General features: G+C 46.1%; 1 protein-coding gene across 2 annotated transcripts in view; it reads left to right on the forward strand.

The window, feature by feature from the left end:
- Window positions 1-23,895, forward strand: part of dnah5l (dynein, axonemal, heavy chain 5 like) — a 472,330-nt gene that overhangs the window by 327,592 nt on the left and 120,843 nt on the right. For both annotated transcript variants that reach the window (XM_068012046.1, XM_068012056.1), the window contains 2 exons: window positions 14,028-14,183; window positions 18,764-18,946. In XM_068012046.1, the coding sequence (XP_067868147.1) occupies window positions 14,028-14,183; window positions 18,764-18,946 (339 nt within the window). The remainder of the gene's footprint in view (window positions 1-14,027; window positions 14,184-18,763; window positions 18,947-23,895) is intronic.

The raw sequence follows: 23,895 nt of genomic DNA on the forward strand, positions 1-23,895 counted from the left end.
TTGGCCGCTTCAAGGACTTCTGTGTTGGAGATATAGTCCTGCCACCTGATGCCCTTTCTAATCCCCTTTCTAATAATATGTCATATGTTAGTTAGTTTCTTAGAAAATCAAAACAAAAATCATATATAAAAGCTTTTAAAACATACCCTTTTGTGTTCTTGCACCCAAAAGAATCAGCTTAATTATTAAAGCCTCCCTGAAGGCCTGCAAATGAGCGCAATTAGTGGAAACTCCTATGGTAATTAATTCAACCTAGGGGCTTGGCCAATTTTGTGGGCAGGGCCTTTTCTCAGCACAATGTTTCTAAAACTAGTGCAAAGGATCACAGAAACGCAAACTGCACTGAGCACAAATTGCGCTTAAAATTCTGTGTCTTTTGTCCCTGTTCTGCCAATTTTGGCTGAATTGGGTCAAAGAAAACCAGCGCAATCGAGCGGAAACACCAGGCCTATATCTTATAATTAGATCAAATTTAAAATACAAATATTAGACAATGTCATTGATTTAAAATAATGAAGAACAGGTCTATATGCAGTCATTGCTTTTAGCTTTTATTAAGATCAACAGACCATTTCAATATATCTTGGCCAGTATTTATTCCTCAACAAGTATCATAACTTGCCACAATTTAGCCCTGTCTTTATGGCTGCCCGCCAGCTCTGGCGAATGCTGGCAACTGACTCCCACGACTTGTGATCAATGTCACACGATTTCATGTCGCGTTTGCAGACGTCTTTATAACGGAGACATGGACGGCCGGTGGGTCTGATACCAGTGGCGAGCTCGCTGTACAATGTGTCTTTGGGGATCCTGCCATCTTCCATGCGGCTCACATGGCCAAGCCATCTCAAGCGCCGCTGACTCAGTAGTGTGTATAAGCTGGGGGTGTGTAATACATCTCATGTAATTCATTGCTGTTTGTGGAGTTTTGTTTTATGCCAGGTAGCTGTCATGTTTGCCTAACATAACAGTGACTGTGCATCAAAGCAATTATTGTATGCGAAGCCTTTTGAGCTACTTCAAAGACATGAAAATTAACTATGTGAATGAAACCTTTGTTCTCCAAAAACAACTTTTTGAAATCTGGTATTATGGAAATATCAAAAGCAAGCATAGGATATGAGAAAGCTTGTAGCTGTATACTACTCTGTAAACACTTTACTGTTTTAAAAAGTCTAAAGAAATAGCTCACTGATAATAACTTCATTTGCATCTCCTACTCATTCCCAGCCCCCCCCCCCACTCTCCCTTATTGAAGTACCCTCACAGAAAATAGCTTTTAAAAACAAGATACTGTGGATGCTGGACCTCTGAAATAAAAACAGAAAATACTGGAAATATTCAGCAGATCAGGAGGCATTTGTGGAGAGAGAAACAGAGGGCTGAAATTTCAGGTCGCACCAAGGGTGAGAATGGAGACAGGCTGCGGATTATTGAGAGCTCATTAAGGGGCATGCTGTGATTTTGACAGGGGCACACGGGCTGCACGCGCGAAATGGGGCAAACCAGGTGAATGGAGGTGGACAGACAGCGGGGAGCCAGTGATGGAATCCCCAGGGAATTAGGTGAGCCCCGGGCATCAGGAGGACAGAGGAGAGGGATAGAGGGCAAGAAGTAAACAGAGGCCATGCCCTCCCCATAGGATCTACCACCGAAGACGGAGCTACCTTGAGATGACGGGAAACCAGTGTCTCACGAGAATCTGACTTTCCAGGCAGATGGTCATGGAGATCTGTGCCTGCTTCTCTGAAGACCTCACACCTCACAGCACTGCTCACCATGCCTTGCCAGTAGCTTTCAAAGTCTATGTGGCCGTGAACTTTTTCGCTTTTGGCGCCTCCTGATCCCCGAGGCTGTGCCCTTCCGGTGGAGGGTGTTGCTCCTCATCGCCACTGGACCCAAAATCTGAGAGTCGTGATCCCATTGCCAGCTGCAGCCTTCTCCTGCAGGGGGAAGGGCGATGACCCCCTGCACTGCATCTTGCGAATGGTTGCACACCACTGCATCTCGCAGGTCACTGATTCCCTAAATGTGGATCTCTGAAATAAAAACAGAAAATACTTTGGCGGTAGATCCTACGCGGAGGATCAGGCAGCATCTGTGGAGAGAGAAAAACAGAGGGCTGAATTTTCCATTCCAGACAGATGTGACCTCACAAGCACAGAGGGCAGAGTGGGTTTTGCCGCCATAGCTGGACTCCCTCAGGTGCAGGGCATCATCGATTGCACTCATGTGCCCATCAAGGCACCCAGTGACTGGTCAGTCAGAATCATCAACAGGAAGGGCTTCCACTCCCTCAATGTTCATCTGGTCTGTGACCACAACAGTAGCTTCCTCCCACGTGTGTGCCCTATTCTTAGCAGCTGCCATGACTCCTTCATCGTCTACCAGTCCAGGCTGCCACAGATCTTCACCCCCAACATCTGTGGATGGATTCTAGGAGATGAAGGGATATCCCTTGAAGAGATGGCTACTCCTCCCTCTACTAGAGACAGAGACAGAGGCACAGAGGTGATACACCAAAGTCCTGTGCACACAAGGATCACCTTTGAGTAGGCCACTGGGCTTCTGAAGATCATCTAGTTAGAGCCTCCTTTCCTGTGATTCCTGAGGCCCTGCAACTGTGCCATGAGCTGTGTCTGTCCTCCATTCTCTGAGGGACTGCCCACAGCTGCCTCTGCTGCTGGCACCTCCTCCTGCACACCAGTGCCATGCTCATCGTCCTGTGCCCCCTGACCTAACTGTGTGTAAAGACCCACTGAGGTGATTGTATTGGTGCTGATGGAGGATGTGCTTGTAAGGTGTGACGGTGCTTTTCCGAGCTGTGGCTGCGATTGGCCTAGAGATGGTGAGGGAGTTGGTCTATTGCCTCAATGTCTGCACCTGTGAGAGACACAGGAAGCGATCACAAGAACTAGCCTTGGAGAGCAGAAGCCTCTGCAGTGCTGGGGCTTCTCAATACAACTCAGTCTTTGTTATGCTGTCAGATGGGGTAAATAATAAACACATTGCATTCACTCATCATCTTCTGCACCACGAATGCCCATTTCACCCTGCCCGACTTTCTCATGGTCTGCACACTTGGCGATGTTCATGGATCCCTCTTCCTTGGTGGTGATGACATGAAGGAAGGGAAGCCCTCCTCCCATCTGGGCCCTCTTACAGGCATTATGAGCCCATTTCTCCTGCAAAGACAAAACAGAGCGCGATAAGGCACGGCTGGCCTCTTATGGCCAAGGTCAGCTGCTTCTATTCATCAGAAGCTGCATGTTTCAGTGCTGGCAGGTCCTCAGCAGCACTATGGCTCTGAGCCATTCTGAGGGGTGAGTAAGTGCCCTGGGCCCACATTCCTCTCATGTTCAGGAGCAGCATATGTCCTGAGGCTCCTCAGCTGGAGTGTCCGCTGGAGGGTGAATACTCAACGGCCTCTCCTGAAGGTTGGGGGTTGCACTCACCTTGCCAGAGTGTATTCGGTCATTGAACCTCTTCCTACACTGCACCCAGTTTTATCACACCACACTCCTTCTGCTGACTGCGTCAGCTATCTCCATCCAGGCCTGCTTAGTATGGATGGGTGGCCTCCTCCTGCCATGCTCTGGGAAGCGAAACTCCCTCCTCTCCCTTAAGGCCTCGAGGAGGACCAGAACGTCTGCATCTGCGAATTGAGGGGCTGCCTTGCCCTGGGTTCCAGGCCTCTGCCTCTCTTGAGTCATTATTCAAACTGAAGGTAAAGCAGTGAAAGGGCAGCCACAGTAATGGCTGCTGTGATCTGTTTAAATTGGGCCTGGACTTGAACATTCCCACCCCCGCAGCTGCTAATTGTCAGCCAAACCTGTCTCCGGGCCAATTAAAGGGGCGCTCCCGTCAAAATTGAGGTTGGTGGATGTTTCCTCTGAGGGCGAGTTTTACAGTCCCAACTTTCTTTTCCCACCCCGGAAGGAAAATCCTGCTCAGATTTAACGTTTTGTGTTTTTTTATTCATTCTTGGGATGTAAACTTCACTGGCAAGGCCAACATTTATTGTCCATCCCTAATTGCCCTTGTGAAGGTGATGCCGAACCGACGAATCGAACCGCTGCAGTCCATGTGGTGTAGGAACAGCCACAGTGTTGTTAAGGAGGAAGTTCTAGGATTTTGACCCCGTGATAGTGAAGGAACAGTGATACAGATCCAAGTCAGGATGGTGTGTGGCTTTGAGGGAAACTTGCACATTGTGGTGTCCCCATGCATCTGCTGCCCTTGTCTTTCTAAGTGGTAGAGATTGTTGGTTTGGAAGGTGCTGTCGAAGGAGCCTCAGTGAGTTGCTGCAGTGCGTCTTGTAGATGGTACACACTGCTGCCACTGTGCGCCAGTGGTGGAGGGAGTGAATGTTGAATGATGGGGTGCCAATCAGGTGGCTGTCTTGTCCTGGATGGTGTCAAGCTTCTTGAGTGTTGATGGAGCTCCACCCATCCAGTCAAGTGGGGAGCATTCTATCACACTCCTGACTTGTGCCTTGCAGATGGTGGACAGGCTTTGGGGAATCAGGAGGTGAGTTACTCATCGCAGAATTCCTAGACTCTGACCTGCTCTTGTAGCCACAGCATTTATGTGTCTGCTCCAGTTAGGCTTCTGGTCAATGGTAACCCCAAAGATGTTGATGGTGGGCGATTCAGTGATGGTAATGCCATTGAATGTCAAGGGGAGATGGTTAGATTCTCTCTTGTTGGAGATGGTCACTTCCTGGCACTCGTGCGCGAATGTTACTTGCAACCTATCAGCCCAAGCCTGAATGTTGACGAGGTCTTTCTGCCTGCAGACATGGACTGCTTCAGCATCTGAGGAGATGTGAATGGTACTGAACATTGTGCAATCTTCAGTGAACATCCCCAGTTCTGACCTAAAATTGGAGGGAAGGTCATTGATGAAACATCTGAAGATGGTTGAGCCTAGGACACCGCCCTGTGGGACTTCTGCAATGATGTCCTGGGGCTGAGATGATTGGCCTCCAACAACCACAACCATCTTCCTTTGTGCTAGGTATGACTCCGGCCAGTGGAGAGTTTTCCCCCAATTCCCATTGACTTCAATTTTGCTCGGGCTCCTTGATGCCACACTCAGTCAAATGCTGCATTGATGTCACTCACACCTCAACTCTGAATTCAACTCTTTTGTCCATGTTTGAACCAAGGCTATAATGAGTTCTGGAGCTGAGTGGCCCTAGCAGACCTGAAACTGAGAATCAGAAGTGGGAAAATTTAGTCATGGTTTAAGCAAGTACAGAGGCAGGGTAAGGGGGCAGGGGAGGAAAGAACGAAAAGGAAGGCAGAAGAGATTAAATGACAAATGGATGACAGTGAAAGAAGATGGAAATGGGACAAGTAAAGAAAGAAAAGATGGGTCTTGAGTAGGAGTAAATGGCATAGCAATATCATTACCAACGGCTGCTGTCCAAAAAATGGGAGCAGTGGTTGTGATCTGAAATTGTTGAACTCAATGTTGAGTCCAGAAGGCTGGAGAGGAGATCATATTGTGAGCAGTGAGCACAGTGTACAAAAGTGAAAGAAGGACTAGTACAGCTGTTTCACCTGGAAGGAGTATTTGGGGCCCTTTTTGGTTCTTTACTTGTTCCATCACCATCTCCTTTTGCCAGCACCAACATCCCTTTTGTCATTTATTCTTTCCTACCTTCCACCCTATCACAGACCTCCCCTTTTCTTCTTTCCTCTGCATTCCCCCTTTCCCAACCTCTGTATTTGCTTAAAACCTGTTACATCTCTGGCTTTTTCCAGTTCTGATGAAAGGTCATTGACCTGAAATGTTATTGCCTGACCTGCTGAGTATTTCCAGCAGTTTCTGTTTTTATTTCAGAAATCTCTAATGCAAACATCAAAATCTGTTTCTCACATAAATGAACACAATGGCCTTGAAATTGTCCACCTGTGCGAACTAGGTGAGGCGATCACTACATTGGGACAGCTCGGGTTTAAAAGCACATCTGATGTTTACCTGAGACCAGTGAGCTGTGGTGACTGCTAAACATCCCCAGGCAGCTTGCTTCCAAAGAGGACTTCAAATCATGATTACTGCAGCTTTCAGATAGATCCTGGTGGGGGTTGGTGTTTGAGGTGAAGGTGCACTCAGGAGGTGGCCGACAATGGTCTATGGGACTGCTGTTTAACCAGGAGGAGCACACCTGGTCTCACTGGCTCTGATTCAGGTAAGTTTTTTTTAAAGAACTTACTTTTTGCATGTTGGCCGCCGGTGGACCATTGTGTGTCAGCTTTGGCTCAGTTGGTAGCACTCTTGTCTCTGAGTCACAAGGTTCTGGATTCAAGGCTCACTCCAGGACTTAAGCACAAAAATCAAGGCTGACACTCCAGTGCAGTACTGTGGGAGTGCTGCACTGTTGGATGAGATGTTAAACCGAGGCCACATCTGCCCTCTTAAGTGGATGTAAAAGGCTCCATGGCGTTATGTAAAGATGAGAAGGAGAGTTATACCTGGTGTCTTGGTCAATATTTATCCCTCAATCAACATCACAAACAGATTATCTGGTCATTATTGTGTTGTTGTTTGCGGGAGCTTGCTGTGTGCAAATTGGCGACCACATATTGTACATCCTCAATGATGGGGGAGCCCAGCACATCAGTGCAAAAGATAAGGCTGAAGCATTTGCAACAATCTTTAGCGAGAAGTGCTGAGTTGATGATCCATCTTGGCCTCCTCCTGAGGTCCCCAGCAGCACAGATGCCAGACCAGCCAATTCAATTCACTTCGGGTGTTATCAAGAAACGACTGAAGGCACTGGATAATGGGCCCTGACAATATTCCGGCAATAGTACTGAAGACCTATACTCCAGAACTTGCCGCGCCCCGAGCCAAGCTGTTCCAGTACAGCTACAACACTGCCATCTACCCGGCAATGTGAAAAATTGCCCAGGTGTGTCCTGTACACAAAAAGCAGGACAAGTCCAACCCGGCCAATTACTGCCCCATCAGTCTACTCTCAAACATCAGTAAAGTGATGGAAGGTGTCATCGACTGTGCTATCAAGCGGCACTTGCTTAGCAATAACCTGCTCAGTGATGCTCCGTTTGGGTTCTGTCAAGGCCACTCAGCTCCTGACCTCATTACAGCCTTGGTTCAAACATGGACAAAAGAGCTGAACTCAAGAGGTGAGGTGAGAGTGACTGCCCTTGACATCAAGGCAGCATTTGACTGAGTATGGCTTCAAGGAGCCCTAGCAAAATGGGAGTAAATGGGAATCAGGGGGAAAACTCTCCACTGGTTGGAGACATACCTAGCACAAAGGAAGATGATTGTGGTTGTTGGAGGTCAATCATCTCAGCTCCAGGACATCACTGCAGGAGTTCCTCAGGGTAATATCCTAGGCCCAACCATCTTCAGCTGCTTCATCAATGACCTTCCTTCATTCATAAGGTCAGAAGTGGGGATGTTTGCTGATGATTGCACAATGCTCAGCACCATTCACTACTCCTCAGATACTGAAGCGGTCCGTGTAGAAATGCAGCAAGACCTGGACAATATCTAGGCTTGGCCTGATAAGTGGCAAGTAACATTCGTGCCACACAAGTGCCAGGCAATGACCATCTCCAACAAGAGAGAATCGAACCAACTCCCTTGATATTCAATGGCATTACCATCGCTGAAGCCCCCACCGTCAACATCCTAAGGGCTACCATTGACCAGAAACTGAACTGGAGTAGCCATATAAATACCGTGTCTACAAGAGCAGGTCAGAAGCTAGGAATCCTGCGGCGAGTAACTCACCTCCTGACTCCCCAAAGCCTGTCCACCATCTACAAGGCACAAGTCAGGAGTGTGATGGAATACTCTCCACTTGCCTGGATGGGTGCAGTTCCAACAACAGTCAAGAGGCTTGACACAATCCAGGACAAAGCAGCCGCATGATTGGCACCCCATCCACAAACATTCACTCCCTCTACCACCGACACACAGTGGCAGCAGTGTGTACCATCTACAAGATGCACTGCAGCAACTCACCAAGGCTGCTTAGACAGCACCTTCCAAACCTGCAACCTCTACCACCTAGCACAAGGGCAGCAAATGCATGGGAACACTACCACCTGCAAATTCCCCTCCAAGCCATACATCATCCTGACTTGGAACTCTATTGCCCTTCCTTCACTGTTGCTGGGTCAAAACCTTCCTAACAGCACTGTGGGTATACCTACCTCACATGGACTGCAGCGGTTCAAGAAGGCAGCTCACCACCACCTTCCCAAGGGCAATTAGGGATGGGCAATAAATGCTGGCCTAGCCAGCTACGTCCACATCCCATGAACGAATAAAAAAAAGCATTACAGTCATAGAGTCATTTATGCCACAGAAGGAGGTCTTCAGCTCATTGATTCAATGCCACCTCTCTACGGAGCAATTGCGTGAGTCCCACTCCCCCTCTCACTCCCCTTAGCCCTGCAAGTTCATTTCCTTAAAATGGCCATCTATTTCCTTTTGAAATCATTGTCTCCACTTCCATCACCCTTGTGGGCAGCGAGTTTCAGGTCATTTCCACCCGCTGCATAAAAAAGTTCTTCCTCGTATTCCTCCCTGCATCTCTTGCCCCAAAACCTTCAATCTGTGTCCCCTAGTCCTTGAACCATTAGCTAATGGGAACAGTTTTTCATTGTCTACCTTATCTATGCCTGTCATAATCTTGTACGGGTAAATCAAATCTCCCCGCATATAGATAACTATAGAAGGAGGGGAGGCAGTGGCGTAGTGGTATTGTCATTGGACTAGTAACCCAGAGACCCAGGGTATTGCTCTGAGGACATGGGTTCAAATCCCACCACAGCAGAAGGTGGAATTTGAATTCAATTAATAAATCTGGAATTAAAAAGCTAGTCTAATGATAGCCATGAAACCATTGTCGAAACCCATCTGGTTCACTAATGTCCTTTAGTGAAGGAAATCTGCTGTCCTTACCTGGTCTGGCCTACATGTGACACCAGACCCACAGCAATGTGATTGACTCTTACATGCCCTCTGAAATGGCCTATGAATAACCGCTATGAAGTCAATAAAAAAGAATGAAACCAAATAGACCACCCGGCATCGACCTAGGCACTGGAAACGACAACGGCAAACCCAGCCCTGTCGACCCTGCAAAGTCCTCCTTACTAACATCTGGGGGCTTGTGCCAAAGTTGGGAGAGCTTTGTTGTCCCACCGGCAGGACAGACCCACCAGCGGTGGTGGCACAGTGGTATACAGAAGGGAGGGAGTCGCCTTGGGAGTCCTCAACATCAAGTCTGGACCCCATGAAGTCTCATGGCATCAGATCAAGCATGGACAAGGAAACCTCCTGCTGATTACCACCTACTGCCCTCCCTCAGCTGATGAGTCAGTACTCCTCCATGTTGAACCGCACGGAGGAAGCACTGAGGGTGGCGAGGGCACAAAATATACTCTGGGTGGGGGACTTCAATGTCCATCACCAAGAGTGGCTCGGTAGCGCCACTACTGACCGAGCTGGCCGAATCATAAAGGACATAGCTGCTAGACTGGGTATGCGGCAGGTGGTGAGGGAACCACCAAGAGGGGAAAACATACTTGACCTCGTCCTCACCAATCCACAGCTGCATCTGTCCATGACAGTATTGGTAGGAGTGACCACCACACAGTCCTTGTGGAGATGACGTCCCGCTTTCACATCGAGGAGACCGTCCATCGTGTTGTGTGGCACTACCACTGTGCTAAATGGGATAGATTTCGAACAGATTTAGCAATGCAAAACTGGGCATCCATGAGGTGCTGTGGGCCATCAGCAGCAGCAGTATTGTACTCAACCACAATCTGTAACCTCATGGCCTGGCATAACCCCCACTCCACCATTACCATCAACCCAGGAGACCAACCCTGGTTCAATGAAGAGTGCAGGAGGGCATGCCAGGAGCAGCACCAGGCATACCTCAACATGAGGTGTCAACCTGGTGAAGCTACAACACAGGACTATCTGCGTGCCAAACTGCGTAAGCAGCATGTGATAGACAGAGCTAAGCGATCCCATAACCAATGGATCAGATCTAAGCTTGCAGTCATGCCACATCCAGCCATGAATGGTGGTGGACAATTAAACAACTAACTGGAGAAGGTGGCTTCACAAATATCCCCAACCTCAATGATGGGGGAGCCCAGCACATCAGTGCGAAAGATAAGGCTGAAGCATTTGCAACAATCTTCAGCCAGAAGTGACGAGTTGATGATCCATCTCGGCCTCCTGCTGAAGTCCCCAGCAGCACAGATGCCAGACCAGCCAATTCAATTCACTCCGCGTGATATCAAGAAACGACTGAAAGCACTGGATACTGCAAAAGCTATGGGCCCTGACAATATTCCGGCAATAGTACTGAAGACCTGTGCTCCAGAACTTGCCATGCCCCTAGCCAAGCTGTTCCAGCACAGCTACAACACTGGCATCTACCCTGCACTGTGGAAAATTGTCCAGGTATGTCCTGTACACAAAAAGCAGGACAAGTCCAACCCAGACAATTACCGCCCCATCAGCCTACTCTCAATCATCAGTAAAGTGATGGAAGGTGTCATCAACAGTGCCATCAGGCGGCACTTGCTTAGCAATGACCTGTTCACTGACGCTCATTTTGGGTTCCGCCAGGGCCACTCAGCTCCTGACCTCATTAGAGCCTTTGTTCAAATTTGGACAAAAGAGCTGAACTCAAGAGGTGAGGTGAGAGTGACTGCCCTTGACATCAAGGCAGCATTTGACCGAGTATGGCATCAAGGAGCCCTAGCAAAACTGAGATCAATGGGAATCAGGGGGAAAACTCTCCGCTGGCTGGAGTCATACCTAGCGCAAAGGACGATGGTTGTGGTTGTTGGAGGTCAATCATCTCAGCTCCAGGATATCACTGCAGGAGTTCCTCAGGGTTGTGTCCTAGGCCCAACCATCTTCAGCAGCTTCATCAATGACCTTCCTTCAATCATAAGGTCAGAAGTGGGGATGTTCACTGATGATTGCACAATGTTCAGCACCATTCGTGACTCGTCAGATACTGAAGCAGTCCGTGTAGAAATGCAGCAAGACCTGGACAATATCTAGGCTTGGGCTGATAAATGGCAAGTAACATTCGCGCCACACAAGTGCCAGGCAATGACCATCTCCTCTTGACATTCAATAGCATTACCATCGCTGAATCCCCCACTATCAACATCCTAGGGGCTACCATTGACCAGAAACTGACTGGAGTAGCCATATAAATGCCATGGCTACAAGAGCAGGTCAGAGGCTACAAATCCTGCAGCGAGTAACTCACCTCCTGACTCCCCAAAGCCTGTCCACCATCTACAAGGCACAAGTCAGGAGTGTGATGGAATACTCTCCACTTGCCCGGATGGGTGCATCTCCAACAACACTCAAGAAGCTCAACACCATCCAGGACAAAGCAGCCAGATTGATTGGCACCCCATCTACAAACATTCACTCCCTCCACCACCAACGCACAGTTGCAGCAGTGTGTACCATCTACAAGATGCACTGCATTAATGCACCAAGGCTCCTTAGACAGCACCTTCCAAACCCACGACCTCTACCAAAAAGGAGGACAAGGGCAGCAAATGCATGGGAACACCACCACCTGCAAGTTCCCCTCCAAGTCACACACCATCCTGACTTGGAACTATATCGCCGTTCCTTCACTGGCGCCGGGTCAAAATCCTGAAACTCCCTTCCTAACAGCACTGTGGGTATACCTACCCCAAATGGACTGCAGCGGTTCAAGAAGGCAGCTCACCACCACCTTCTCAAGGGCAATTAGGGGTGGGTAATAAATGCTGGCCTGGCCAACGATGCCCACATCCCATGAATGAATATTTAAAAAAAAAGAATTTGAATATAAAACTCGGGGGCTGGTTCAACATTTTAACAGTGACAACACTTATAAAGTAGTTAATTGGCTGTGGAGCACTTTTAGACATCCAGTGGTTGTGAAAAGCTCTATATAAATGCAAGTCTGTCTTTCTTTTTCTTTCTTTATTGCTTACCCTGTATGTAGACCTAGTTTTCCTGAATGCAACCAGATTTCGCTAGCATCATTCAGAGCAGACTAAATTTGGGTGAGGTCTTGAAATGAGAATTAGGCCCATTTCTTAGAATTGCAAAGGACCTAACATCTGTTTCAGGCACAGGTCATGGACACCTTTATATCTGCCTTTACCAATATGGTGGCCAGAGCACTTCCAGCATGGAATATACATGAGCACGCCATCCACCACATTGGAAGCTTAGGCACTTGTTTTACGCCTGTAACACCGGTGTGGATCAACTAATTGCTGGGCTGATGTCACTCCAGACACACACAAATAAGAATTATATTATTAATAGTCGTTTTGTAGTACAGAACTTGAGTATTGCTGAAAATAGAGATATTTTGTTGAAGCTTTTCGTCTTGCACTCATTAGGACAATTCACAAGAATACCAATGTTAGGGAAGCAACAAATTTATACTGTATGAGAAGAGTGCTGATTGGTTGGCAAGTGGACTTTGATTTATAGAGGTGTTGCCATGGAGATTGCACCAGTTTACGGTGACTGACAGTTAACTGCCAAGTTTTGTTTGAAATTTAAACTAGGCAGCTTGACTCTGATTGATAAAGGCATTGCCTTAAGGAATGAACCAGTGACTGGCTGTCACTTATTTTGTTTAGTTGAAACAGGCGCAATGCTTTGAGACACTGTGCTTTGAGGTTTGCAAACACGAGCTGGTTGGGTACGTCCTGTACCTTGCCCGTTGTGAACAGCAGAAAGGACATGTTGTTTGATACGATCCACCAGTCTTTGGGATGTATGGCCTATATACCTAGCATCACACTGGCATTGAAAATCATATATCACATTACTCATTACCAGCCCGTGCTTGCAAAACTCAAAACACAGTTTTCAACATTAGATGTGATTCCGCAATTGGACAACATTTGCTAAATAACCCTCAGTGTGCTAAGAATTATGCAGACAACCAATTTAAGATTGTCAGTCAGGCTTGCATTGTGGTGCATTTTTGTGTGTACTTGAAACTGCATGTATTAATACACAGGGCCCTGTTCTTTGCAGACAGAAAGAACATGTACACACATAGTGCCTGTTTCAGCTAAACAAAATAAGTGACTGCCATTAGCTGGTTCATTCCTCAGGGCAATGCCTTGACCAATCACAGTCAAGCTGCCTGGTTTTAAATTTCAAACAAAGCTGGGGGGTTCACTGTCAGTCATCATAAACTGGTGCATTCTCTATGGCAATGCCTCTACCAATCAGAGTCCACTTGCCAATCAATCAGCACTCTCTTCTCGTACGGTATAAATTTGTGCTTTCCCTTACATTGGTATTCTTGCGGATTGTCCTGATAAGTGCAAGATGAAAATCTTCGACAAAATGTCTCTATTTTCAGCAATGCTCTATTATATTATTGTCCAAGTCATATACAGTAGATTCTCCCCTCCCATGAATACTTAATTCTATTTCTGTGTTAACTTTTCTGAGAGTGTATCTTTAGAGTTTGTATGCAATAACAGATACTTTAATAACCCCCAATGAGGGATCATGAATAATAAAACTGTACCATCTTCAGCACATGCATGATGGGCCGAATAGCCTCCTTTTGTGCTTTATGATTCTATGATTCACTTACAAAGAAATGGACTGTTTAAATTCATGAGCAACTTCTGTATTCAGTTCCTTGTCCATTTGTCAATTTAATGCCTGTAAAATTGGGCTCCATGAAGTCACATTGAATCTCCATGTACAAATGTATAAAATTTTCAGATAGTTGTTATGGTTATCTCTTGAAGGTGTCACACAAATTGACATGAAATTGAAAAATATAGTTTGAGGGAGCATGCTTCAAGGGAGATTGCACAGTCCTAAAGTGTTCATTTGAGACTTTTGAAACAATTTGAGGAAACGAGACAAGTTGTAGCTTTCATTTCTTAGTAATTTCACCTGATGGTTGTCACTGAGCTAATTGAATAATTTTAATTTTGTATCTGTAGATAACATCGTTAAATCATAAGTACTTCAGGACTCATCTAGAGGACTGTCTGTCTTTGGGACGCCCTCTGCTAATGGAGGATGTAGGAGAGGAGTTGGATCCTGCTCTTGACAATGTGTTGGAAAAGAACTTTATTAAATCAGGATCAACTTATAAAGTAAGATCAGGTTTGAAAATAATGATGAATTTTAAAGAAATTAATGTTTACTTAGTGGGAGTTTTGTATTGTTAAAACATAATCAAACCTCATTCAAATAATGAAAGCTGATTGATTTAACAAAAATCATGTCAATGGATGATAGTTAAGCTTGACTGAGAATAGCATTGGGATGCTACATTGACATATTGGGCGTAACATTTGCCAAAATTATTGACTCAGCCATGGATACAGCGGCAATTAATCTGTATTAAAGTTTATAGCCAACCTAATGCTATCAAAACATAGTCCAATTTAAAATGCATTTCACCCTATTTAGTGAAATATTTGGCATTGTTTTTGCTTGCACGAGTAGTCAATGTCTGCCCACATACGTGAAGGATCCGGGTAGATGTCCATCTGTCTGCAGTGATCATGATCTCTCTCTCTCCCCTCTCGCTCTCTCTCTCTCTCCCCTCTCGCTCTCTCTCTCCCTCTCTGTGTCAATCCCTATTCCCTCTCTGTGTCCATCTCTCACCCCTTTCTCCTCTTTCTGTGTCCATCTCTCTCACTTCTCACTCCCCTCCATGCCATCGCTGTCCCCTCTCTCCTCCCTCTGTATCCATCCCTCTTCCCCTTCCTCCACCCTCTCTCTCTTCCCTCCCTTTCTCTCTCTCCGCCTCTCTCTCTCCCTCCCTCTCTCCCCTCTTTCCATCCCCCTCTCTCCCCCCCTTTCTCTCACTTCCTCCCCTCTCTCTTCCCCCTCTCTACCCCCTCTCTCCTCTCTCTCCCCACTCTCTTTCATCTCTTTCCCCTTTCTCTCTCCCCTCTCTCTTTCTTCCCTCTCTCTCTTTCTTCCCTTTCTTTCTCTCTCCCCTTCTTTCTCCCTTCTCTGCCCCTCTTCTCTCCCCCTTCTCTCCCCCCTTCTCTCCTTCTCTCATCCTTCTCCCCCCTCTCTCTCCCCTCTCTCCTTCTCTCCCCACCTCTCTCTCCCCACCTCTACCCCCTCTCTACCCTCTCTACCCTCTCTCTCTACCCCCTCTCTCTACCACCTCTCTCTACCCACCTCTCTCTACCCACCTCTCTCTACCCACCTCTCTACCCACCTTTCTCTACCCCCTCTCTCTACCCCCTATCTCTACCCCCTCTCTCTACCCCCCTCTCTCTACCCCCCTCTCTCTACCCCCCTCTCTCTACCCCCCTCTCTCTACCCCTTCTCTCTACCCACCTCTCTCTACCCACCTCTCTCTACCCACCTCTCTCTACCCACCTCTCTCTACCCCACTCTCTCTACCCCACTCTCTCTACCCCACTCTCTCTACCCCCACTCTCTCTCCCCCCCTCTCTCTGCCCCCCCCTCTCTCTGCCCCCCCCTCTCTCTACCCCCCCCCCCTCTCTCTACCTCCCCTCTCTCTACCCCCTCTCTCTCCTCCACTCTCTCTCTGTCTGACTGTTGCTGAGAGCAGGAACAGCCGTTTGTAAAGTTTGGACAGTTTTGGGTTTTCGGCAGGCTTTTAAAAAAAAAATTGGATCTTGCCTGAAAACCCCCGAATCTGTCTGACTTGCAGAAGTACCGTTCCCTCTTTCAGCACCTGTCAGCTGTGAAACTGACACGAGATTTTTTTTAAAAAGCGGGTCTAAAGAAGCAAATGGGAAATTTCTCATCTCTGAAATTACCAGTCACGGACCTCAAAATCTTTTACCACAGACACTGGTGTCTGTGCATGGATGTTGCCGACCCCACCATTGGGAGGAAGTGCGGCTCAGGAACCCACAGATTTTCAGAAGTAGTTCAGAAACAAAATTAGAGTGCATGGTAAAATGGGGGTAAAATACTGGTGTGGATTGAGAATTGGTTAACAGACAGAAAACAGAGAGTAGGAATAAACAGGATCATTCTCAGGACAGCAGGCTGTTACTGGTGGGATATTGCAAGCTTCTCCAGCTACAGGAGAAATGCCACGGACAACAGATGCCCCTCTACGTTGCTTTCATAGATCTCAACAAAGCCTCTGACCTCGTCAGCAGACGTGGTCTCTTCAGACTGCTAGCAAAGATCGGATGTCCACCAAAGTTACTAAGTATCATCACCTCATTCCATGACAATATGAAAGGCACAATTCAGCATAGCGGCGTCTCATCAGACCCCTTTCCTCTCCTGAGTGGCGTGAAACAAGGCTGTGTTCTCGCCCCTACACTGTTTGGGATCTTCTTCTCCCTGCTGCTCTCACATGCGTTCAGGTCTTTAGAAGAAGGGATTTTCCTCCACACAAGATCAGATGGCAGGTTGTTCATTCTTGCCCGTCTAAGAGCAAAGACCAAAGTATGGAAGGTCCTCATCAGCAAACTCCTCTTGGCTGACGATGCTGCATTAACATCCCACACAGAAGAGTGTCTGCAGAGTCTCATCGACAGGATTGCGGCTGCCTGCAACGAATTTGGCCTAACCATCAGCCTCAAGAAAACTAACATCATGGGACAGGACGTTAGAAATGCTCCATCCATCAATATCGGTGCCCACGCTCTGGAAGTGGTTCAAGAGTTCACCTACCCAGGCTCAACTATCACCAGTAACCTGTCTCTTGATGCAGAAATCATCAAGTGCATGGGAAAGGCGTCTGCTGCTATGTCCAGACAGACCAAGAGAGTGTGGGAAAATGGTGCACTGACACGGAACACAAAAGTCCGAGTGTATCAGGCCTGTGTCCTCAGTACCTTGCTCTATGGCAGCGAGGCCTGGACAACGTATTTCAGCCAAGAGCGACGTCTCAATTCATTCCATCTTCGCTGCCTCTGGAGAACCCTTGGCATCAGATGGCAGGACCGTATCTCCAACACAGAAGTCCTCGAGGCGGCCAACATCCCCAGCATATACACCCAACTGAGCCAGCGGCGCCTGAGATGGCTTGGCCATGTGAGCCGCATGGAAGATGGCAGGATCCCCAAGGACACATTGTACAGCAAGCTCGTCACTGGTATCAGACCCACTGGCCGTCTATGTCTCCGCTTTAAAGACGTCTGCAAACGCGACATGAAGTCCTGTGACATTGATCACAAGTTGTGGGCGTCTGGTGGACAGCCATAAAGGCAGGGCTAAAGAGTGGTGAGTCGAAGAGACTTAGCTGTTGGCAGGAAAAAAGACAGAAGCGCAAGGGGAGAGCCAACTGTGTAACAGCCCCGACAACCAATTTTATCTGCAGCACCTGTGGAAAAGTCCATCACTCTAGAACTGGCCTTTATAGCCACTCCAGGCGTTGCTTCACAAACCACTGACCACCTCCAGGCGCTCACCCATTGTCTCTTGAGACAAGGAGGCCAAAGAAAGAAAGAAAGAAAGTGCTGGGCCACAGCTTATTCACAATCTGTATAAATGATTTGGATGGGGGGGACCAAATGTAATATTTCCAAATTTGCTGCTAATACAAAACTAGGTGGGAATTTAAGTTGTGAGGAGGATGCAAGGAGGCTTCAAGTTGGGTTGAGTGAATGGACAAGAACATGACAGATGGAATATAATGTAAATAAGTGTGAAGTTATCCACTTTGGTAGAAAAAACAGAAAAGCAGAGTACCTTTTAAATAGTGAGAGGTTGGGAAGTGTTGATGTCCAAAGGGACCTGGGTGTCCTTGTTCATGAGTCACTAAAAGCTAGCATGCAGGTGCAGCAAGCAATTAGGAAGGCAAATGGTATGTTGGCCTTCATTGCAATGGTATTTGAGTACAGGAGTAAAGAAGTCTTGCTGCAAATGTATAGAGCCTTGATGAGAGCGCACCTGGAGTACTGTGTTCAGTTTTGGTCTCCTCATCTAAGGAAGGATATACTTGCCGTAGAGGGAGTGCAACAGACATTCACCAGCCTAATCCCTGGGATGGCAGATTATCCTTTGAAAAGAGATTGCAGAAACTGGGCCTGTATTCTCTAGATTTTCGAAGAATGAGAGGTGATTTCATTGAAACTTACAAAATTCTTACAGGGCAGGACAGGGTGGATGTAAATAGGATTTTTCCCCTGGCTGGTGATCCAGCCTCAATGAAACTTCCCCAGATGCAGGACCATGGCGGCAGACCGGCACACTGGTTGGTTACGGGAAATTGCCGGCTCGCCTGCCTCTGGTCCCACCTGCTCGGCCGAATGAAAAGTCGGCCCATTCAATTCAACCAGCGGCAGTGATTTTAGACTGCACACAGAACTAGTGTTTGGCCAATCAGTTAGAAATTACAAGATTAGAATGTTGTGGTGGCATTCAAGACTGATAGTGAACTGTACCTGTACTGTTTTTCTAACTTGAGCACAGGCTGGATGATAGATCTAGCTTTTCTATTCTTCAGACAACCATCTTATATATACTCACACACATGTCCTTTATTAAATGGATCAAAATATTTAATTCTCTATGTTCAGTATGTGTTATCTTTGCACATATGTTTTCTCAAAAGTCTTACAAAAATGTGATGTAAAACCTTCTGAATAATTTCAGATTCTGAATAGGTGGACACACCAATGATTGCTTTTACAAGAGAACATTTATTCCATTGCATTTTAAATTTGCAACGAATGAATGAGAAGAAATAAACATATTCCAACCATTTCTTTGATGCTAGGTAAAGGTTGGTGACAAAGAAATTGATGTGATGTCGGGATTTACCTTGTATATCACCACCAAGCTGGCGAATCCTGCTTACACTCCTGAGATCAGTGCTAAAACCGCCATTATTGATTTTACTGTCACGATGAGAGGGCTAGAAGACCAGCTTCTTGGTCGTGTCATCCTCATTGAGAAACAGGTAGGTCAAGTCAAGCAACAAAGAAAGAAGAAATAGAAAAACAGCTGTTGATACAAAATAAAATTTATGTGAAATAAGGCTATCAGCAGCAACAAATGAACAAGAGACCAAAAAAAGTTGCAGTGTTTACAATTATTTTCAGGATATTGATTATTTTTTTATATTGGACATATCAAGTTATTATATTTGTCACATAATTGCCAAGTTTCAAACCAATCTTTTTTTTGTATCCATTTTTTAATTTTTGGGTTTTCATGGTCCACAAATTGTTCCTTGGCTGAAAGCAATCAATCTTGTCTCAGCCTTTGCAAATTGTGCCTCGGAATTAACAACTGGAGGTCCAGGAGAACAGCCCGAGTGACATAAAAGCAAAATACTGCAGATGCTGGAAATCTGAAATAAAAACAAGAAATGCTGGAAATACTCAGCAGGTCTGGCAGCATATGTGGAGAGAGGAGCAGAGTTAATGTTAACTCAGAGTTAATGTTAACTCTGCTTCTTTCTCCACAGATGCTGCCAGACCTGCTGAGTATTTCCAGCATTTCTTGTTTTTATATTAGCCCAAGTGACATGCCTGTTGAATTTTTCTTCCATATATGGGAAGCTCATCCCCACTGATGTTATACCTTAAATGGAAAGTGTGGGATATGGGGAATTACAGATTTGAACCAACATTCTATTCAGTCCACAACACTGGTTGGAATGCTAATATATTACACAACAGCGATCAAATTGAATTATTGTCAACTGTATATGCTGCAACTTCATGCAAGTTTCTGCGCCTGCACATCTTGATCTCAGAAGTGCAGTCTTTTGTTCACTGGTTAGTTGTGTGGTTGACGTAAAATTTAATTGTTGACCTTTACACTAGTATACCTGTACAGATTATTTGATAGGATGTATAGCTTAGATTTAAGCAACTTCCACTGAAGTGGATGAGTTTCTCCCCCGCATCAAGAACCCATTTGAAAGTTCTGGCCCAGTTTGTGCATAGTTATGCTAACTATGAAAATCATAGAATTCTCAGGCTATCTTGACTGTGTCAGCTTTGTGAAAGAACCATTCCCATTTCCCATGCTCTTTTAAATGTTTCTTATTCTAAAACTTATTCATTTCTATTTAAAAACATGTGAATTCTGCTTTCATCATTGTCTCTGGTAGTGCATTAAATCTAATAAAAAGGAAATCATTTGACCACTCCCTTTGTTTTTCCGGTGGTGATTTTCAATTTATGCCCTCTGGTTAATAACTATAGACTGAGGTTACAGAAACGCAGTGTGATTTGGTTAAATTAACAGATCAAATGGGGAGGGGCAGTGGAATCAAAGGAGGCAGCCATAAATTACAGAAGGAGTTAAAGAAAATATGAGTGGACAGAACAACTAAGTACTGCTAATAGGAATGAACACATGCACTCCATGAATAGTATGAAAAGCAACGAATGCAGCTGAAAGATCTATGATTCTACGTGCACTTGACAATGTTCAAATAGCAGCAATCAACGACACCAGTGTTGAACTACAAATCTAAAATAGTCGGATACAAGTCAGAGGAAGTTGTAATCAAACCATACTGTGCTCTGAAATAAAAACAGAAAATCCTGGAAATACTCAGCAGGTCAGGCAGCATCTGTGGAGAGAGAAGCAGAGGGGGGGAATGTTGTGCTGGCAGCAGGAGTGTCAACGTCAGGGGAAACCGATGCTGAGATCCCCGTGTTGCCTCTTTTCTGGAAGGTCTGCCAAATTTAGTGCCAATTAGGCACTTAAGTGCACAGCGGCGGGCCTTCCGTAGGATTTAGGACCCCAACACTGGAAGTCCCGGCTTTGCAGAGCTACCAGCCAATCAGAGGCTGCTGTAGCTGCACCTACCGGAAGCCGAGGTTGCATCACTGGAACCAGGCCTCAGGTAGGTCAGGGCAGGAACGGTCTCGCGGGGTGAGGGTCGCGGGGGGGGAGTGGGCGAGGAGGGCTAGCATCAAGGGCACAGGGTGGCCCTCAGTGGTCCCCTCCTTCCTGACGCTGGGTCCCTCCCAGCGAAAGGGCTGCCCACTCCATGGATAATTGCAGCTGCGGCAGGAAAAGGCCCTTAATTGGGAGTTAATTACCCAGTTAAGGGCCTCACATTGGCAGGGTGGCAGGGAGTCCGTTCACAGGCTTACCCGTCCTGGACTAAATTCCAGCGGAAGTGCGATGGTGGCAGGGTCCCCAAACCCACTGCGGAGGACAGCATAAAATTTCACCCAGAGTTAACGATAATGTCGATGACCTTTCATCAGAACTTTGTATATTGTGCTCTGGTCACCGTGAGTACTATGTGCAGTCTGTTGCTGAGAAACAAGGGAGCTATTTAAGCACTGGAGGTTTGAATTACAAGGAAACACTGGTAAGAGACGTGGGTGCTTCAACAACATTAACTTGCATTTATATTGCACATGAGCATAGAAAAGGTCCCCTAGGCACTTCATAGAAGTGTAATCAGACAAAAATGGACTTCAAAGCAAAGAAGGAAATATTAGAGTTGTTTGGTCAACCACATTGGTTTGGTTTTTAAGACAGATCTTAAAGGAAGAGAGGAAGGTTAAGAGATAGAGAAGTGTAGAGAGGGAATTCCAGAGTGTGGGGCCTAGACAGCTGAATGTATGGCTGCCAGTGATGGGATAGTGGGAGGGAAGGATGGATATGCAAGAGGCCAAAGTGGGAGGAATAGATAGTTCGGGGAGGGTTGTAGGGCTAGAGCAGGTTTCAGAGAAAGGGAGGAGCAAGGCCGTGAAGGGATGAGAATTGTAAGTTGAAACACCAGGAGCTGTTGTATGTCAACAAGGAGAGGAGAGATTGGTGAGTGGCACTTGGTGTAGGCAAGGAGATGGGCAGTAGAGATTTGGATGATCTGAAATTTACAGAATGTGGAACATTGGAGGCTAGTCAAAAGAGCAGTGGAACATTTGAGTCTGAAGGTGACTAGAAAGGAGGCAACTGAAAGGTGACCTTACAGAAATATGTAATTTAAAAGTTGTGGAGTGGACAGAAGTTTAATCCGAAACACATAAAGGCAAGTACCTGCTGTAGCTGGGCCTCAAACAATTTCCTGCTCCTCTCAACAGCACTCTTCGTCAACTTTGGGTGTTATTAGGTGCTGCACAGCTTTGGAGTTAAAAACCCAAAATTCACGAGAAAAGGACAAACTAAAAAATCTTAGCTTTTCATGTGTTTATCTCTTACAAGAAACAGTTAAATTATTTTGTACTTTTATTCTGGCTAAGCCCTTAAAATATGTATTTCTATATTTATAACAAAAACTTTTAAAAGTGTGCTTCTACTTGTATCTATCTTCTTTAACAATTTTCTTCTTAAAATTTTTGGCTAGAGTAATTAGATAAGTTTTCAAGATTGATATACCTGATGTTGCGCTATTTTTCAGAACTGGTATGTTGAATGTAGTAAACTTGACAGGAAGCAATCTGCATGAAACGTATGGTATACTGTGTGAGTTTTAGTGAAATAATTTGATAAGAGGATTAATAAGTTGAATTATAGATTAGGAAAACTTGACACTTTATTGTAACAGGTGCATTGCAGTGCTTGCTATGTCATATAGCACACTTGTCCTGAATATCTGCAGGGCACAAATGCTGAGCTGTGTCTGCTGCTGATGTTCGCCAGTAATCTCGCCAATGTTCAAATGGTCAGGGGAAGTGACATTTTTCTATGCTCATCTAAACTGTCCTGTCTGCCAAAGAGGCCAGAAATTGAGACAAAGGGTCCCAAGTCTGGTGAGGATGCTAGGATGTCCCCAGAAGAAAAAAAGAAATGCCCCAGACTAAGATGAATACAAAACAGTTAGTGTACAGATATTCAGGAATCACCTGGACCCTCAGGTGATTCCAACAACCTGGTACCTGGGGAGGGCAAACAAAGCAAAGAAATACACAATAAACAGAGGATATAGGGATAGAAAAGGTGCGATACCTTGGAGTGTTTGTCCACAAGTCCCTGAAGATGGCAGGACAGGTAGATAAAGTGATGAAGAAGGCATACAAAATGCTTTTGTTTATTGGCCGAGGTATAGAATACAAAATCAGGGATGTAATGCTGGAACTGTATAAAATGCTTGTTAGGCCACAGCTTGAGTATTGCATACAGTTCTGGTCACCATAACTGATCTGGAGAGAATACAGAGGAGATTTACAAGAATGTTGCCAGGGCTGGAAAGTTGCAGCTATGAGGAAAGATTGGATAGGCTAGGGTTGTTTTCCTTAGAACAGAGGAGGCTGAGGAGTGAGTTAATTGAGGTGTACAAAATTGTGAGTGGCCGAGATAGAGTAGAGAGGAAGGACCTGTTTCCCCTAGCGGAGAGGTCAATTACCAGGGGGCACAGATTTAAGGTGATTAGTAGAAGGATTAGAGGGGAAATGAGGAAAAACTTTTTCACCCAGAGGGTGGTGGGTGTCTGGAATTCACTGCCTGAATCAGTGGTGGAGGCAGAAATCCTCAACTAATTTAAAGGTACCTGCACATGCACCTGAAGTGCTGTAACCTGCAAGGCTACAGACCGTGTGCTGGAAGGTGGGATTAGATTGGGCGGCTAGTTTTTTCAGCCGGCGGAGACACAACGGGCTGAATGGCCTCCTTCTGTGCTGTAATTTTTCTATGGTTCCATGGTTCTGTGGGTAGGTCAGCTGGTATGCCAGAATCCCTTTACAGATCTAGAATGTATAAATTCTGGCATACACAGTCTCTGCTTGGCCCATCCCATACATTAATGGCTTTGTACAGGAAGAGCAGAGATACTGCTGCCAAAAGACCATCCAGAACATTTGGTGCTAGAACCAGGGACATCACTGGAATGAATTTGAATAATTGTAGCTATCTCACTATGGGAAACCTTATAAACTTCCTTTTGAAGACAGACAGCGAAACAAATTGCATGTCAAGTGCTGGCTGGTTCACCAG

The sequence above is a fragment of the Heterodontus francisci genome, chromosome 2, assembly GCF_036365525.1.
Source record: "Heterodontus francisci isolate sHetFra1 chromosome 2, sHetFra1.hap1, whole genome shotgun sequence".
In the NCBI taxonomy this organism is placed as follows: Eukaryota; Metazoa; Chordata; class Chondrichthyes; order Heterodontiformes; family Heterodontidae; genus Heterodontus; species Heterodontus francisci.